This window comes from Cyanistes caeruleus, chromosome 20 (assembly GCF_971803275.1).
Source record: "Cyanistes caeruleus chromosome 20, bCyaCae1.hap1.1, whole genome shotgun sequence".
In the NCBI taxonomy this organism is placed as follows: Eukaryota; Metazoa; Chordata; class Aves; order Passeriformes; family Paridae; genus Cyanistes; species Cyanistes caeruleus.
Window position 1 is genome coordinate 8,218,410 of NC_141720.1, and position 19,568 is coordinate 8,237,977.

At 44.1% G+C, this 19,568-nt stretch overlaps 1 protein-coding gene across 10 annotated transcripts in view; it reads left to right on the forward strand.

The window, feature by feature from the left end:
- The window catches only part of CAMSAP1 (calmodulin regulated spectrin associated protein 1), a 33,228-nt gene that overhangs the window by 1,310 nt on the left and 12,350 nt on the right, over positions 1-19,568 (forward strand). For 2 of the 10 annotated variants that reach the window (XM_086858771.1, XM_086858772.1), the window contains exons 2-6: positions 7,397-7,559; positions 15,898-16,160; positions 16,348-16,509; positions 17,125-17,205; positions 18,174-18,206. In XM_086858771.1, coding sequence (XP_086714897.1) covers positions 7,397-7,559; positions 15,898-16,160; positions 16,348-16,509; positions 17,125-17,205; positions 18,174-18,206 — 702 coding nt within the window. Of the gene's footprint in view, positions 1-6,544; positions 6,754-6,911; positions 7,025-7,396; positions 7,560-15,897; positions 16,161-16,347; positions 16,510-17,124; positions 17,206-18,173; positions 18,207-19,568 lie in introns of those variants that run through there. The other 8 variants (XM_086858775.1, XM_086858776.1, XM_086858779.1 and 5 more) reach the window with 7 other exon arrangements.

Below are 19,568 nucleotides of genomic sequence, written 5' to 3' on the forward strand. Positions count from 1 at the left end.
ATTTCTCTGGCTGCAGATTTAAGAGCGTTGGAGCACGTGTAAGCTGGCTGGGGCCCAAGAGGGTGAGGAGGGCAGTGTTTGCTTTGGCACCTCTCTGCAGGCTGGGCAGGAGGGGACAGGGCTGCCAGGTGAAGGCTTTGGCTGTGGCACAGAGCTGGCAGCAAGGGGAACTGGGAGCTGCATCCCACCAGAAGAGCAGGAGCTAAAAATACTGAATGGGAACGAGGCAAAATGCAGTGGGAAGCCACTGCCCACCCCCGCCAGACCATGCTGTGAGGGAATTAGAGGAGCTTTCATTTGCTTTTGAGGCTGTTTTTGCTGGTCTGAAGCACATCAAAATCACCCAGAGAGAGTTTCTGTGCTGGCTCTTCAGCCCAGGGCTGAAGGTTTGTATTTGTTGAGGAAGAAGCCTTAAAATCCAGAAATGACAGCCCTGTCCTCAAAATATCCCCTGTATTGCAAGACTATAGCTCAAATCTGCCACAGGGAATGGGAAATGCTGGGTCAGGTACATCCCTCCTGTGGCTGGGATGGATTTTCCAGGACCTGGCAGGCAGCATTTGCCTTTGTGCATCCCCTGAGGGACCTGGAACAAGGCGGCCCCGGATTTGTTCCCTGCACGCCTCCCTCTGTGCGACGGATGCAGAACATTTTGGTAAAATCACCGTGTCGTAAGAGCTTTTTGGAAAGGGTTGGCTGAGTTGGCTGTGAATTCCCAAAGGTAATGCTTAGCAGGGGATCAGGATGTTGTTTTTGAGGATAACCACGTGCCAGCTCATGGCAAGAGGAGGGCTCTGTGCCGTGCTGATGGATGCCAGGCTATTCCTGTGCCAGGGATTTGTACTGCTCCACAATCCCAACAGCATTTATTGGGATGACGATGCTGAGTGTGTTCCATCTTGCTCTGGGCTCTTGCACCTTGCACAGACAGGAGCAGGGGGAAGATGTTGCATTTTGGAGTCCAATTAGATTTTATTTCTTGTTCGTTTTCCCACCTTTCACTTATTCATTGATTTCCTGCGATGTTTAAGTGGTGAAAAAGTTGAGGATAAGTCATTCTGTCTTTGCATAGTTGTACAATTTTGGTAAATATAGTTTTACTCAAAGTGTCCTTAGGAAAAAAATGCATTTTAGAAAGAAATCATCTGGGTAAAGAAAATCAACAGTCCCCATTGAAACTGATTTGTTTGAGCACTACCCCAGTGTGGTTGCTAAAAATGGTTTAATGAATACAAAGATACATGGAAAGATGGAAACAACTAATTTGCTCATTAATTAGATCATGACAACACTCAAAACCCTTTCAGCGCTCACCCAGCTCGTCCCTGGGGTCTCCCTGCTTGGGGTTGCCTGAGGAATGACAAGGCATGGTGGGATGAGGCTCTTGGGAAAACCTGCTGGGCTATAAATGCTATTGACCCATTATCCTCCTAAACATAGTCCAGGGATTTTAAAAATAAATAATCTTATGGATAAAAATATCTTACAGGCAAACCCCCTCCTGTTAGAGATGCAGGAGCTCAGAACCCAGCAGCAGCAGCACTTGCAGAGCTGTAACTGCTGGAGATACCTGGAGGCCTGGGGATGGAGCATCCCGCTCCTCACAGCTGGAGAAGGAAGCTCTGGCTCCCAGCAAGGAAGGCAGGCAGGGTGAGCTGTCACCCCTCCCTCTGCCAGCTCTTCCCCCTGGCAATAACAGAGTCATTAATTAATATGTTTGCACAGCACTTTGAAGATAAATGCTGAACACAAGTATTCTTTTAAATGTGATGGGGCTTGTCCCTGGCTGGGGAGAAGCCCCTCTCTGTGAAGAGCAGAGCTGCCAGTGCTCCCTGCCCGTCCCATTTCTTGGGTTTGATGCACATCAAACACTCCAAGCAACGGAAAAAGAAATAAATCTGAATAACTTGTTGCACTCATCAGCATAACAGCTGAGCTGCATTTACATTACCTTTGAAATAATACAGAAGCATGAATGAAATAGAGTCCTACTACCTGCACATCATTTGTTTTCTTTATTTACATGAAAAATGTTGCTCATTGCTTGTGGTTCCCTGATGCACAAGGCCTTGCCACTGCATATTCCTGCTGAGCCACAGGACTGGAGATAAGGAATTGCTGACAAGCGGTGCTGTGCCTTACAAACTGTTCCTGTGCTGTTGGGAATGGCACTGAAGTGACGGTTCCATTACTAAGAATAATATCCTGCTCTCTCCTCCTTGAGGCTGGCTCCGTGATGGACTGTCACAGGAAACTATTTTGTACAAGGGAGGAAAAGACATTTGGAGCTGTCAGAGCAGCAAGAGCATGAGGAAGCTGCCAGCCCCCCCATTCCCCCTCGTGTGATGGGACTCAGGCTCCAGTCAGTCAGGACATGTTTTAAGTGTCTTCTTGACCACATCTCCTTTTCCTTTTGGGATTTCTAGTAAGATGCAACTTTTCTTTTGATCTCTGTAGTATGTGCATATGTTTAGGATACCAAATCTGATGGGCACAGAGGAGAGAGACCCCTCTGCCCCCCAGGCAGTGCCAGCCTTGGCCGCACGCTGTGACCTCGGGGTCTGCCCAGGCTCAGAGTCAATCCTGGCTGGGGATATTAAGTGCTCAGCACCGGGGCAAACGAGGCCCTGCAGAACTAAGCACAGGGAAGCAGCTACAGCAGGGTTCAAAATTAGTCCAGGGCTGAAAATAGAGCCCTAAGGAGAGAGCTGCAAGCAGCCAGGGCTGTGAGTGTGCATGAGCTGCTCGCTGCTCTGCTGGGGCCGTCTCCAGCACTCATGGCTGTCTTGGAAGTTTTGCAAGGACAAGAGATAAAAATGTTCATTCATTTGAGTGGAGCACAGGCAGCAGCTGTTGGGCAAGACTGAAGGCAGAAAATCTCTTCCCAGAGAGAGCCACCTGCCTTTATTGGCTGCTGAAGACAAGCTGTGGCTGCCCATCCTTGGAAATGTTCCAGGCCAGGTTGGGTGGGGCGTGGAGAAACCTGGGGTAGTGGAAGGTGTCCCTGCCCACTGCATGGGGTTGGAACAAAATGATCTTTTAGGTCCTTTCCAACCCAAACCATTCCAGGAGTGGAAGCCCTTCCTCTACATACCCAGGACCTATCTTCACCATGTAAGTGCCAGGTCACAGCACATTTATATTTTTACAGAAGATATATTTTTTTTTACAACATTAATTTAGATCTGCTGTCCTTGGGGACATCAGATATTCTGGGAAGTGATGCTCTTATTCTACTCATAGCCTCCCAATACTGATAGTTGAAACATAGTGGAAGAAACCAAAATCCCAGGGTTTTATCCAGTATGGCAGAAAACAAGCACAAGGGTCCAGCTTTGCTACCTGCAGTGGGTTTCATGTGTGAATATGGTGATTTCTCAAAGGAATTGCCTGCTAGTAATTAACCTCAGAGCTCTGCTGGAAGACAAGTTGTGTCAGTTCACGTGTACACCCACTCTCAGTGCGTGAGGAATCCAGGAGACTAATAGGAAAGTTATTTCATGTAGAAAAGCAGTGTATTATGATTTTCCAGAAGAAAAGCCTTGGAGCATGTTTAGTAGTGGAGCAGAGAAAGAAACAAGCAGCACACAAATTACAGATGAATTTGTTGCTGCTGAATATGGGAGAGTCATTTATTTTCTCATGGAAAAAGCAAACACACTTAGCAATCCACTAGTGACCCTCCCACTTTAAATGCAGGCTTTTTATCTCCAGGACAAGTTTGAGGACGCTGGTGTGGGATGATGCCGAGTTCTTGACAAACCACTTCATCATCACCTACGAAGTTTCCCAAAACATCAATTTCAGCTTCCACTTAAGGACATGCAAATGCCCTCAATAGCAGAGTTTCAGGGAATTACCATAGAGGAAGAAGTGGCAGTACATTCCACACCAGGCTGGAAGAGGTGCAGAAAGGAGAAAAAAGGACAGAGCAAGAATTCCAAGGCCAGGATCATACGTGCAGCAGAAGCCTGGGAAAGGAGAGCTCTCCCCTTGAAGTTTTTTCCATTTTTTTTTATTCCAAGTGTTTCAGGAGTCAGGGTGATACTGGCTTGGTTTTGTGGGGGTTGTCTGCCACCTTTTTAGAGCATATTTTTGTTCCTGGTACATTTAACAAATGGATCCATTCTTTACCTCAAGGAAAAATATGTCAGATGAAGAAGTAGGTCAGTTTTCTCCTGGTTACACCTTCACCCTCAATACAGGTCACCTGTTCCAAGGGCTGTACTGTTCCTGCCGTGGGTCTAATGCCCAATCCACCACGAAAATGAAAACATTCTTCTCAAATACAAGGGGATTTGGATTGGGCCTTAATGCTTAATCTAAGAACAAGAGCAGTTTGTTCTGATGATAACGCCACAAATCGACACCCTGTAACAACTGTGTTGAAAACCAAACCCTTCGAACAGAGATTATTAAACAACCAGCAAGTTGTTTGCAAAGACACTTTAATTGCACTCAATCCTGCAATATGGAAGAGTGATAGAAACTGGAATAACCTTTGGACACCAGATTGTATTTCCTGGTGACATAAAGAATGCCCTCCCCTTGCACTTTGAGGAGACACAGGGAAATAAACATGGAATCTTAAGACAGACCCAAATGAATCTTTAATGATTCTGAAATATTCATATAATCTACCAGTTACATGCAGCAGGAAAATAATTTATGAGAATCATAACAAAATTAGGTAGAATAAGGTCAGTCTGCTATTGCTGTTGTGCAGCTAAACTTATAATCATAGTTTCAGCAGATGGATATGAAGATAATTCATCTGGCCAGCACGGGCATTAAAGGCTCGAAGCTCAATCATGCAGCTTCACTTTTCAGACGAGCCCTAAAACTCACTTGTCAAGTGAGCTAATCTGCAGGATCTGGTTTTGATCACGAGCCTGGTACGCAGTGGTGGCCAAAACTGCCCAGAGTTTTGGGCACCACATGATAAGTGAGATTTAAAGCTGTTAGAGAGCATCCAAGGGCGCCCGTGAAGATGGGTGGGGTGTCTGTGCAGGGACACAGGTTGGATTCAGTGATCCCTGTGGGTTCCTTCCAGCTCAGGATATTCCATGATTCTATTCTAGGACTCTGTGAGCCCTGCTTGCCCTGCGGACAGCAGGACAGCGGCCTCTAGACAGGGCTGGGAGACAAGAGCGTGTCTAACAGCAAAAAAACCCACATCTTGAACCTCTCACACATTTCTTGCTGTTGTTACAAATCGTGACATAAAGCAGGGAAATAAATTCTCTTTTTGCCAAGTAACATAAGATGTGTAAATGAGGCTTCAGCCTGAAAACCGTGCTTTAATGGTGAGCAGGGAGTAACTCAGAAAATCTTGAAGGACATTGTAATACCATGACGAAAAGTATTGCTGATACTTTTTGATACAAACCCAACGTTTTGTTGAGCCATGCTGACAGCAGAGAGAAATTTCAACCCTTCCCGCACTTAAGGAAAAGACTGCTTTGGTACAGAGGAATCTATCATGTGCCTAAAGGTTCCCACAGCCGGTGATTTCTGTGGAGAGACAGTTTCTTTGACATTTCTGTGCTTCCCTGCATCCAGAGGGAAGGCTGGGTGAAGATGACAAGAGGTTGTGACCCTGTGGGGTGAGGATGGGGTGGGGGGCTCAGCAGCACCGGTTCCACCTCCTGCCCACGAGCTGATTCCCCAAAGCCCTGCAGACCCCACACTTCCCCCTGGCTGGGGGTTAGGGGGGCCACAACCTGCCTGACAGTCACTGGAGTGGGACACAGCCCAAGTCACTCTCATTCACCCCATTTTTAATCTAAGAGGCTCCTTCTCCATCATGACTCCCACAGGCTGGACCCTGTTGCTCCCCCGGCAGCCCTGGCCGCTCACCACCTGCCCCTCAGGATGGGGTAGGGGATGCGGGCGGCAGGGCTGAGAGCAGGACCGTGATGGTTGTGGGTCCGTGAGGTGGGGCGGATCCCTGAGGATGTGGGTGTGCCGGAGCTGTGGGTCCCTGAGGGGCTGTGGGTCCCTGAGGGGCTGTGGGTCCCTGAGGGGCTGTGGGTCCCTGATGGTTGTGGGTCCCTGAGGATGTGGGTGTGCCGGAGCTGTGGGTCCCTGAGGGGCTGTGGGTCCCTGAGGGGCTGTGGGTCCCTGATGGTTGTGGGCCCATGAGGATGTGGGTGTGCCGGAGCTGTGGGTCCCTGAGGGGCTGTGGGTCCGTGGTGGTTGTGGGCCCATGACGATGTGGGTGTGCCGGAGCTGTGGCTCCGTGAGGGGCCGTGCGGGCGGCGGGGCCGTGAGGGGCGGGTCCGCGCTCCCCGCGCGCGCGGGCCGGGCGCGGTCGCCATGGCAACGGTTGCCTGGCGCGCGCGGGCGGCGGGAGGCCGTGCTCCTCGCGCGCGCGCAGGCGCTCCCGCCTCCCCTCCCCGCTTCCCTCCCGCCTCTCCCTTTTCCCGCCGAGCGCGCGCGCGCGCCCCGGGCCGGGCGAGGCGGGAGCGGCGGGAAGGGCGCGGGGGGGGGCGGGGGGGGTCGGGTCGGTGAGAGGGAGAGAGCGCGGGCGCGCGCGCGGGGCGGGAGGCGGGCGCATGCGCGCGCGCGCGCGCGGCCCCGAGCGCTGTGGCAGCCGCGGCCCCTCGGCGGCGGCGGCGGCGGCGGCTCCGTCCGTGCCTCCCGCACCGGCACCGGCGCCGGGCCTGTCGAGCCTCGCCCGCCCCGCCGGGGCTCCGGGCACCACCGTGCCCCCTTCCCGCGCCGGGGATGAGGCGGCGGTAGCGCGACAAGGTGAGGCGGCGGGGCCTGCAGGCCGCGGCGGGCGGGGGGGAGCGGCGGCGGCGGGGGCTCGGCGGGGGCCTGCGCGGAGCCGGCGCCGGGTGGGCTGCGCCCCCCGCCTCCCCCGCCCTCGCCACCGCCGCCGCCTCCTCCTCCGCCGGGGTGGGGCGGGGATGCGGGGAGGGGGCGCCGCCGGCCCCCGGCGCTGCTCGGCCCGGCCATGGGCGTGCGGGCGCGGAGCCTCTGCTGCTTCTCGGGGGCGAGGCGGGGGAAGGAGCCGCAGGTGCTGCCCCGGCTCTGCCCCTGCCCCGGCGCGGCCCCGCGGGCGGGGAGGGGGCGGCGGTACCTGCCCGCATTGTTCGGGAGAGCCCCATCCTTCCTTTATCCCATCGGCAGGTGACGGGGCTGCGCCTTTCTCCGCTGCCTCGGCCGGGGGCTCGCTGAGCCAGGCCCTGCCCTTGACAAAAAGGGATGCTCGGGCCGGGCTCCGATGCCTTTTGATTTGCGAGTGGGTTTGGAATCGCTACATCAGCCTTCCCGATGGAAATCCCGAAGGATGTCGGGCCTGTTGTGTGCAGCCTGGCCAGCCCCTCTCCTGTGTGCCTTTAGAATCGTCGGCTCGTGTAAAAGTCTCTGCCTTTTGTTTTTGTTTTAGATGGTGGATGTTGATGTTTGTGCGGGTGGAGATAGTACCAGAAGAAAAATGGATGCTCTGACAGATAGTGCAGTTGAGATTGTCCCTTTGGAGCTTTATGATTCAGCCAGAGCAAAAATAGCTGCTAATCTACAATGGATCTGTGCTAAAGCCTACGGAATAGGTAAGATCACCTCTACATAAAGTCACTCTTGATTTTGTTCTTGCTTTTTCTGTCTCCCCTGCTGTTTCAGGAGTAATTAAATTTGGCTTTGTTTTAAATATCAATAATATGGCAGCGTGTTCTCAAAGATACTGTATCTTTGCTGGTACCTTAAACAGGAATAACGGGACTGTATGAGATGCCCTGAATCAGCAAACCTAATGGTGAACGCTCCCAGCTGGTGCTTGGCAAGAATTGTTTAAATCCTTGCTTTAGCTAAGCAGACTTTGTTCCACAGAGCTTTATGTCACTGCTTGCAGGCCCCAAGTCCCTCCAGGCTTTAGGTTCTTCCTTGTCTGGTCGTCTTGGCCAACAGATGCTGGGACCTTGATACCCTTTGTATGCTCTGTCAGGACTTCTTTTTTTTCTGTCAGATTGTGGTTTTACATTCAAAACTAAGAAATAATCCGTTTACGTTCAGCAGCATTTTTCTTTTATGGAAGGAAATGTTGAATGAGCAGATGTAGTTTAGGTGCTGTGACATTAAAGAGCAGGTTGTAGGGGATAGAGGAGTTTTTCCGTCCCTCACATTGTCATAAACTTTCACTGTCAAACATGGAAAAATAAATATGCTTGGAGTATATTTGTATAGTGCTTTCCTGGAAACTATTGAAATATGCTTTTTTTCTTGAACTAGATCTGTCTTGATGTACAAGATACATCTTGGGTTTAAGTAGCTTCATTATGAAGAAATAGGATGCAATGCTAGTGGGTCTGTTTTATCCAGAACAAAAGATGTAATAAAAAAACATGTATAGAGTCTTGTTTTGGAAAATGAGGTGGCCCTGTTAATCTAAGTCTAATTCTCCAAACTCATAATATGCTTAATGGATTAGCACTGGCTTACTTGGTGACAAGGCTGAAGAAAAGTGGTCCATTCCTGCCATTAAATATTAATCCTTGTTGGAATATTTTTTATAAATTATTTTTCTTCTTAAACATTTCTAGCCCTGTCAGTATCCCTCTCCATCTTGGTGATTGTGGGCCAAAAAAAATCCTGGGGTTTACAGTGTTTAATGTATTTTGTTACAAGCAACAAGAGGCAAACCCCACGGATCAGATGACGTCTGAAAATGTGGGAATTTGTGGAGGGTGTCATTGATAACTCGAAAGAACAGATCTGTCACTTCCTGATGTAAATATTTCTCAGTTACTGGAATTGTTTGTAACATTTCCTGAAACTTTTTAGCCATCCACGATAAAACAGCTATTCCAGACCTAGGGATGCACTATTTATATTGTGACTTTGTTTCAAAGGAAAGCCGATCCTAAATGGGAAGGGACTGGCACGGATCCTACGCTGCAGAGGGAGCTCGGTGGCCTTGTGCTGCTGGGTGGTGTCTGCTCCAGCACTCAGGATTGTGTCTGAACCTCTTGGACCAGTTAATTGCTTAATGGCAAGTCTGTTTATGCTCCCAACAGCACAGGTTGTAGAAGTATTTGGCTTTCCTGTGACTAAAAGCTAAAAAGAAACAGCTTTTCCCATGGCAGGATTGCAATCTCTGGCTGCAGCAGCCTCTGCCAGTTATTCTTCTTGCATTTAGGCTTGTTCAGATTACAAATAACAACATTTAAATGCCACAAACAATAGGAAAAAGTAATTTTTACCCCAGTGAGTGAGGATTGCTGTCCGTGTGTGTCTTTGTAGGACTGTGGCCTGTGGAAATGTAGTTTGATTTTTGAAATGGCTCCTGCAAGTTGCTGTCACATGTTAGCCATTACTGCTGGAATAGCATTGCACAATCCCTAGAAATTTATAAGCCTCTTTAATTCATAGAGAGATGGGTTTAAGAAGGTTTCCTGTGTGAATATGGTTTTGAATAATACTTGAATTTAACACATTACTTGTCATCTCTCAAGGCTGTGTTTTAGTTTTAAGATATTGGATGTTGTTCAGTGAGTCTTGGGCAGCTACAGTCAATTGTGATTTTATTATTTAAAATCTCACTATACAGATTGAAGGGTTTGAGGACTTTTTATTATTTTAGACTAATTTCTGGTTAATTTGGTCAAAAAAAGCTTATCTGTTTGCAACATTAAAACACTTCTGTTCTGAAGTAAATCTTACCAGGTTTCCATAACTGCTTTCAAGTGAATGAATATTTTTCTGAAATGTTAGATTTGGATTAGATTTATGAATTGACATAATTTTGTGCCTTAATCCTTCAAATTCTGGTCGATTTCATTTTCATCTGGGTAAGACTGAGCTCGTGGTGAAGAGTGGAAAGGGTCAAGAACAGGAATTTGATGCTGTTGTAGACTGTTACTGAAAGTTATTCATTACTGCAGGTTCTACCTGCAACTGTATTTTCTCTTTGCTCTTAAAGGATATTTGAATTTTCAGCTTCTAAGTTGGCATTTAAATATGAAAATTCTTCCTCCTTTGTTTTTTTTTTTTCCTCAAGGACAAATCACTGGGAGCATGCATGACAAATAATTTGAAGTCCTAGTTTGGGCTTTGTTTTATTTGATGATGCAAGATGATGCAGTCCTCCTTTATTTATTTATTTTTTTTCACCTTCTGGCCATGAAAAGAGAATTTTGGTAGCCAAACAACAGAGCAGCTACACAAACACTGCAAGACAAGTCCTATTCTTGCACAGGAATTGGGCTGGATGATTTGTTCCTGGAAACCTGCAGCTCCTGGCTGTGGTGGATGCCTGGCTGGCACAGATGGGCTCCAGAGGGAGGTCCTACAACTGTTTGTCTGAATTCCAGAAGGCAGAGGGGAAGGATGTCATGAAGGAAGGTCTTTCTCCATTCGCTGTCATCCATCTCCAAAAGTAAACCTGGGAGTACTGACATGGATCACTCTTGCTCTGAGCACATCTGGAAACCTTCTGTACCTTGGAAAAATTCTAAGTCATTTTAGCTGAGACAGTGATTGGAGAAAATGGAGTTTAATTAGACCAGAATTATCTTTTTTCATCCTCAAACTTCAATGAGAACCAAACGGCCACTTCAAGGAATTGGAATTCCTGATGTTTAAAGGGTTGAGGAGCGAAGCTGCCACGGAGTGTGGGGAACTTCAGCTCCCAGGGGGTGAGCGTGGGAGGGCTGGGGAGGCTTGGCAAGCCTTCCATGGGGAGATCACTTTTCCACAGTGGTTGGAATGATCCAGATTGCCAGGCAGGAATGAGGCCACGCAGAGCAGTGGGAAGTGGACCAGGCCCTTCAGCCCTGCTGGGCTCTGAGCAGCAGCAGTTGGAAAGAACAAACTCAGGATGGTTTTATTTGGTACCACTTGGGAAAATAGATAATGACAGTGAAAAATCCAGATTTCTCAGCAGATTTAATGTGGCACTAATTTATGTGTAGAAATTATGTGTTTTCCATCATCATGGCTATAATATTAAAATTTAGGTATTGAAGGATATGGAAGTGTCTCAGTGTTGCAGATTGCTGTGAGCAGTGGGTTCTTTTCCAACCCTTTCCAGAGCAAATGTTGTTGGTTCTGTAAAACAGTGTGCAAAATTAGGATTTTTCAAAAGGCACCTGATGGGTTTTACTTATTTATCAGGGCTGGGAGCTTTACATAGTTTCCAGACTTAATGCTGACAGTAGCCTGAAACCTTTGGCAAGATGCAGGCAGGAAAGCCAAGGACTAATGGAATGCATTGGAGGGGAAATGCAAGTTTGTTTTTTTTTGTCTTTGAATGCTTAGAACTTACTTGCTAAATAAGGTTTTGCAGTGCTGTAATAGCTCCCCACAGTTACCAGTTGGTAGAGGCAGTGTGAGGATGTTTCCTGGGCTAAATTCCCTAAATCCCTGGATTCTCTGCTTGTCTTTTGTCAGTTTTCTTCTCAGGTTGGTAGTAAAAATCCTTTTAAGAAAGCTGTTGTGTTTAGCAAGTACTAACAGTTAAACATTTGTTTCTTTAATGTTAGCACCTGTTTCATAAACACTGAGTATTATTGTGTGAGGTTTACAGGGGTGAAAGATTCCATAATTATTATTTTGTCTCTTCTGCTTTATCCAGGATTGTGGCTTTATCCTTGATCAAAAGATATGGTAATAAGTGCAGTCACTCTCCCAGCAGTTTGCAAAGCCTTTAGCTTGGGGTTTTCCTGCCTGTTGTATGTAAATTTTCATGTGTCCTATTACAGATCACTTACAGGCTTTAGAATTCAGTGGTATAATGAGAACCAACACAAAATGTTTATATTTTGGTGGTCTTAGTGCTGAGAAGATGGAGTTTGTGCTCAGCTTGGAGGATATTCACCCAGTGCTGAATAATTCTGGGAACAGATACTGATACTAGCAAAATCCTACTCAGAATCTGAATAAGCTTCGTGCTGTTTACCAGGACAGCTTGGCTCCCTTTCCATGTGAAACCAGTTCTTCATGCTTCTGGAGATAAAATAACACCTGGGGTGGATCCACCCCATCAGTTTGAGGGATAAGTCAAATTTGTTCAGATTGCTGTATTTTTCTTTATCAAATCATAATCAGGCAGTTGTCTTTGAACAAGTTTTTGTAAGTGAAATGATAAAGAAATGCTCCTTCCCCTGAAGCAAGGGGAGGCTGGCAGTAATTGTTTCTCTGACAGTTGTTGCAAGTTATTTTTTGTGATCTTCTCAAGGATTTTGTACTTGATGGTTTATACAAGTTTTGAGATATTAGAACTCATTAATAACCACGGAACAGACCAAAAGAATGGCTGAATGAAAAGATTGTTTTGGAGGCTTCTTTATAAGCAAAAAAAAAGGACATGAGTTAATTTGGTTTCCTTTAGTATGATTTGTTAAACTGCTTGAGCAGAAATTTTTGTAACTACAGCTTAGATGTTAATTTCTCAGAAGTTAATTTTTTATGTTGATTTTTTCCAAAATCTGAGGCATAAATATGTAAAAACTCAAGTTTTACTGGACAGCACGTTTCTAACCTCTAAGTTCGGTTATAGGTCATGGAAGGAAGGTGTTGGAAAAGATGCTGATAGAAACTGGGGCTTGGAAAGCCTGGGACATTTTCTTCAAAAAGAGCATTGGTACATTCTGTAGTGATGCAAACACAAAGCCTGTGACACCTTTGGTTTGTCAGATCCATAAAAACTGGGGAGAAAAAGTGTCCATGAGTGTGTCCACAGTGATTTAAATTAGCATTGGGCTAACTCTGATGGGGTGTAATTGTTCTAAAAGTGACAAGGGTAGTCCTGGGATTTCTGGCAGTGTGGGAATTTTGTCCTTTCTAGGGGGGGTTGGGGAATGAGCAGCCCTGGGTGCTGCAGGTAAGGATAATTTACAGGTGTGAAAGGTAAGATCAGTGTCTTCAGTTGCACTTTCAGATGCAGATTTCAAATATTGAAGACACCTCTCAATTAAAGCCCTTTTGTGTCTGTTCTGTGTTACCCTATTTGAGACAACTGCATTGAGTACACAACATCAATTCTATTTGGAAGTTTCCAAACTCAGAATTATACACTTATTTAGCATTCTGTTTGCATTGCAAGTTTTCCAGCCATCTATTTCTCATTTATTTGTGCTTGCCATTATGTCCAGGGTGAAATAAATTTGCATGAAGTAGTAAAGTTGGTATTGTCACTTTTGAGCTTTGATGTGGTTTTTATATCTTATTTTTTTTTGTGGATCTTTAGTCAGGACATAAATCAGCTACAGGACTTTTCCTATGTGTGACAGACAGAGGTGTTCCATGGGTAAAAAATAAACCTGGACAAGTGTTTACAGGGAAATAAATTGCAATTATGGGAGGATTAATGTTGATGAGTAACTTCCTGTGATAGTAGGAAGTCAAATTATTAATCTGGGTACTAAAAGTTATTCCCAACCAGCCCTACCCTTAATCCTGGTCAATCCAAATCCATTCAGTCCTTAAGCAGTTATATAGAGATCAGAAACATGAAATTAGAGGATTCTTCAGTATAAAATAAAAAGATTTCAGGTTTTTTGACTGGACTTTCAGATTGAATGACACAATACAAATTGGGGTTTTTTTTTCTTGTTTTTTGTTTGTTTTGGCTTGTTTGTTTGGGTTTTTTTTATACATATTGATTTCTGTGACATGGAATCTCCTCACTAAGAACTAGATCCATTTAGTGCTAGAAAAGGCTTTTAAAAATCATTGAAATGGAGCTGGTTTAATTGGGAATTGATGTGGGAGATCTGCCTGCTCCTGTCACGTGGGAGGATCAGCACCACGCTCCCATGGCCTCTTCTGTGCTAATAATGTGTGTAAAGACCCCAACCCTATAGATTGGCTCCCTCCTGGACATTCTAGTGTTGCAGAAAAGCCTTTTTCCTTGCTGTGGTTACAGTCTATAAAATAATCACAGTCTCTCTACCTTGTGGAGAAAGGAAAATTGAGAGGAAAATCCAGGCTGTGGGGCAGGGGGTGTCTTAGAGGGATTTCAAGGCTCTTTATTCACCATTCCAGCCCAATTCCAGGCAGTCACCTCAGCTCCCCAGCAGGACCTGGGAGCTGGTGGAGAGCAGGTGTTGGGACTAAACCCCTCATCCAAGTGCTTCAGATTTCAGACTTTTGGGATTGGCATTTTTTGGTGTTGTTTTAAAAAAAGCCTTTAAAATTTGGAGTGGTGCTAATGCTCTGCCAGAGATGTACAACTTCATGGATATTTAATGAGCTTGTATTATTTCCTTTCACAAATAATTCTAGTACAAAGCAACTGTCTTTGGTTGTTAAAGGTGTAGCTGCTTGTAATGAACTAAAATGTTGAATAATACGAGCAGCTTTGAATTTGGATTTTTGGATCTTTCCTCAGTCTTTAGAAATGGAAGCTGGAGTTCTCTATTTGGAAATGGCCATTAACTGGCATGAGCTTTCAACAGCCTTTGATTTTAGGTCAGGTTGACTAATGTTAAGAAGATTAAAAATATCTGAATTTATTATGTGTTTCACAAAAATGGACAGCCATGTTAACAAATGCTACTTAGGTAGTGCCAGTGGGTTTTTATTGTGTCCCTTCCAACTATCTTCAGTAGAAAATCACATTGAATGTCACTGAAATGAAAAATAATTAAATTTTAATTTAAAAAAAGAAAACAGCTTCAGAAAGCTTTTTCAACTTTCTTCCCATTCTGAAAAAGAGGGCCAGCACTGTCTGACTAACAGGAGCTATTAGCACTGGTTTGCTGAATATTTTTATCTAAGTGAGATGTACTTGTGGCTCATGCAATAACATTCTGTCTCCATTCCTCTTCTTTATGAACATCAAGTGCTCTGCAGTATACAAATATTTATTTGTGGCTTATTTTGCAGCTCAAAGATATGGGTAGGAGTTTCTTGGAATGGGAAAATTTAATTATTCGGGAAATGAGCTGAATGAAAAGTAAATATGCTGCCAAATTAATAATTCTTTTAAGTGTAGATGTACATATTTAAAATGAACTCTTTAAGTGACTTTAGGGGAAGATATTCAGAGTGACTGGATAGCATTAGATAGAATTTTGTATTTGAAATTTAGGAAATGTCAGGCTTCTATTAAGACAATACACTTGAGGCTAGAAAATATTTTTCTTGGAGTTGCAGACTCTCATTATTCCTGCTCAGTTGTTACAAAGATCAATAGCTTCCAGGCTGATTACCCAATATGAGAAGAAGGATTTATTTTGGGATATAGAGCAAGGGATGGATTTGAGATGTCTTGGACATATTTAGAGTGATTGGGATATTAGTTGTTGTTAGTGCCTTTCTCTCCTGCCAGCTCTGAGCTGCGCTGGGGAGCAGTAAAAATGTGTTTATGGCTGGGGGTGTGCAAGGGTGAGGCCTTCTGTGTTGCTAATTTTAACTTCTTCTAAATTACTACACTCAGGGTCTAGACTCAGTTTGATAAAATCCTAACACAACTTGTGGAAATTGGGCCAAGGCAGAAGCTCAGTTTTAGACTTGGTTTAAAGTTCTTGCTTAATCCAAGTGGAGTGGTTTTGCTTCCTAGGCTTGAATTATTTAAAGGCTGAAAGCTGCAATAGTTTGATTTAAAGCTCTTGACAAAAAAATAGATGATCAGCTCACTGGTTGGTTTGTAAAATATTCAAGGTTTTAGTAGAACATTTCTGTCTTTTTGTTCTGAATTGCCAAAATTCATCCAAAGACTGGTGGCTTGGTTTTGAGACTGGCCAGACCCTCTTGCACTTGTCCAGTTCCTGTGCACGGATGCTTTGGGATCTTACTTTGAAGATCCAGCTAAACCTTGCTCATTTGCCACCCATTTTAAGCTGGGATCTAAGCAGTGAATATATAAATAAAAATAAAATGTGCATGTCACTAACATTCAGCAATGGCTTTTGGTGACGAGCTGTGCTGCTGTTCTCTCCGCCGTTGCAGACAACGTCCCGGAGGAGCTGAAGGACCCGTTCTACATCGATCAGTACGAGCAGGAGCACATCAAACCCCCTGTGATCAAACTGCTGCTCTCCAGCGAGCTCTACTGCCGGGTCTGCAGCCTCATCCTCAAGGGGGATCAGGTGGCTGCTCTGCAGGGACACCAGTCCGTGATCCAGGCGCTGTCTCGGAAGGGGATTTACGTCATGGAGAGCGATGATACACCTGTGTCTGAATCTGATCTGGGCTCTGCACCAATCAAAATGGTTAGCTTAATTAAATCCACCTAATCATCTCCTTTTTATTTAACACTATTTAAAATAGTAAATGGAATGAAGAGCTCTTAATTTCTAGGTCGTTAACCTTAGGAATGTTTTGTTTTAAATACAGTTAGAACAAAGCGTTTTTTAAAAGGGATTTTATTTTCCAATCCTCTCTGTTTCCTACTTTCAGAGTTCTCATATGGCAATGATTGATGCTCTTATGATGGCCTACACTGTAGAAATGATCAGCATTGAGAAGGTGGTTGCCAGTGTCAAGCGTTTCTCTACATTCAGTGCCTCAAAAGAACTGCCCTATGATTTGGAGGATGCCATGGTTTTCTGGATTAACAAGGTAAAATTTGCTTTGGGAAAAGCCTGCCTGTCTTCTCTTGTCACCTTTCAGATTTTTAAAATAGATTCTGATGCGTGTCTTCCTTTCTTACTTGTGCATTTCTATCATCTTTTTCTACTTTTGCAACTTGTTTTTCTTAGGGAAGAATAAAGCTGATACATTTGAAAAAAAAGAAGCTAATCAAGAACTAACTTAGAAAAACCTGTAAAAATTTGATCTTTAGTTTCAGACAAGTTGCTATGAGGTGTTTGTTTGGTGTGGTGTTTCTTAGGTGAAGCACTGTTTCATGCTAAATAAGAGGATGGACTTAACTCTGACTAGATGGAATATTTAACAGAAATGCTGAAATTTTTCCAAGGGCAGCAGTTAAGTTACTCAAATTCTTTTGAGTGATAAGAGTCCCATTCCAAAGAGAATGTGTCTTTGCAAACCCAGGATTGTGATTTCAGCTACTGCTGATAGAGCATTGGTCTAGAAAACTGCTGTACCATGTTTTTCGATGAACTTTTGATGTTTGTAGCATGAATTGACCATGAAGTAACAGGAGCAAGAAGGACACTTGTGGAAACATATCCAGGCATATTTTAATTAATTTTCCATGCTGTGCCCTTTTAGGTGAACCTTAAAATGAGAGAGATAACAGAGAAAGAGATTAAATTAAAACAACAACTAATGGAAAGTCCAGGGCATCAAAAGGTAAAACAAATTTATCTTCAGTTGTGATATTGTGTGTTGATGATGAATGGATTTAATATCAGTATTTTCTTTGTCAGAGAAGTGTGAGGGCTCCAATCCTCAAAAGTGAGATTTTCTGCATGCAGTTTGTTTTGTCTCTGTCATCAGTGCCCTTCCTCGCCTTTGAAGCCCACTGGTATCTTCTAACTTTCCTTTAAGTTTCAGTAGGATGAGAACAACTTGTTTCAACTAAAATAACCTGTGTCAACTGTATGTGGGTAAATATGACTCAGCTTTCACAGCACAAAATATATGTTATATATTTTGGAAGCTCTTGGGGCATATTCTTTTTGCATGGGTTATTTGTCTAATGTGTATTTAGGGACTTATTCAGGTTCTGTCCAGCAAGGATACTCTTGGCATTCAAATGTTATATATGTGTGTTTGTAGTTTTTTCCAGCTTTTTCCCTTGAAATTATATCACAATGCACTAATATTGCAAAATATAGCACACTTTCATTTCTGGAGAATGTCAAATAGGTCTTTCTCCAACATAATGTCTATCTGAACTCCCAATTTGTGGTTTCATAAAAACTTAAGATAAATTATAAATAACATATTCTTTCCTCAAATTGGCATTGCTGGGCAAAGGGCTCAAAGTGTGACCTATGAACAAGGCACAGTTGTTTAATTTTCATGTTAGTGGCAAAAGTTTTTTACGTGCCTTTTAGGGAAAATAATATCCTTTGGCAAAAAAGAGCTGCTTAATTTAGAAGTTGATCTGTGGTCTAAAGGGATCTCTTGAATTATTTGACCCTGTTGGCTTTTGGGTCTCATTTTAGTATCTTTAAATCTAAATTTCTAGGCTACAAGCCCTCTGAAATATGAAAGTGTTTATTGCTGAAGTGCATTTAAGTATTACTGCTTTTAACTTGCATTGCTGATGTTCCTTTCCTATTCCTACGTTCCTTTCCTTGCTTCCTGAGCAGTCTCCTTCCAAATGGTATTGGAAATTAGTACCTGTAAGTGAACTACTTTTACACCAGTTGTCATCCACAAAACCATGGCTTTTTAAACTTCTCAGAGTGTTTGCTTCCATTCCAATGCTTCTCAGCTGCTCTTTGAAAAACACCTGTGTGAGCTTTTGGGTCATCAGGCTTTGTTTTCATGACGTGCTTTTTGCATACTGTACAGCATACAGCATACTCAAAATTGCTTCCACACTGCAGGAGTGAGGGAGGTGGAGTAGGAAGAAAATAAAAACTAGAAAATTATCAGTTGAAATGGTTGCATTTGCTGGGTTTGGTTGTAAGTAGGAGCTGATGACAGCACTGAGGTGAGAGAAAAGCTGGGCGGCTTAAACGGCTGCCTAATCTTGGAATCCATAGTTAAGATACTCAGATGTTTGTGCTTAAATAATGCTCTTACACTGCTCCTGCACCTGCTCTGGTGCAGATTTGTGAATCTGTCAGAGCCAGAGCACTGCTGTTCACTGAGGTGGGGTAGGAGGTTGGCCAGACCAGTTTGGTGGGACTGTGTGCTCAGTTAAGGAGCCTGGAGCTGGTGCAGTGGGAGGGAAGACAGTTTGCACATCGGAACAAAATACTGATTTTAATTTGTGCTAAAGTGTGAAATTGGAATATCAATTCCACTATATATTAAAAAAACCTCAAAAAACCCAACAAAATAGTGCTTCTAGAAATCCTGCTTTCTTTTGTCAGAGTTTTCTGGGTTTATTTCAACTTGCAGAGAATTTCCTTTGTTTCTTTGCTTTCCTTAGCTTTGATGCCCTTTCTCCTGCCCTTGCAGGAGCTGGTGTTACTCATTTTCTCTCTGGGAAGATGAGCTGTTATCTCAGTTGTTAATTCCAAAGGGCAGAGCGCTTGGAAAAGGCAGGTGTGATCAGGAAGCCTCCCCAGGATCTCTCTGCCTTCCCACAGAGAGCTCAGTCCCACTGCAGCCTCCTAATCCTTTGTTTGAACCAAATCTGTGGGCTGGAGTAAAAACTTTAAATATCTGAAATTAAAGGAAGGAGTAAACAAAGGTTGTCTCACTTCACTTAGATTTTAATGGTTTACTGGCAGGTTTTGCAGTCTCTCAAAGTTGTCAGATTCTGTAAATTCTGTGCTTTTTTATTTTGTGGTTTTTGTTCGGTTGGGGCTTTTTAATACAGAATTTATTTAAATAGCACCATTTCTGCAGTTATTGCATACAAATGTCATTAATTGTATGCATGGGCAGGAGGGTTACAAACCATGACACTCAGCTTAGAAAATAAGGAAGAATTCAGAATTTTCAGTATAAAAGACTGAAAGGTTAAGAGAATAACAGCTGTGCAAAAAATAAGGAATTAAATTAAGTCCATAAAAACCCTCTTTGATAAA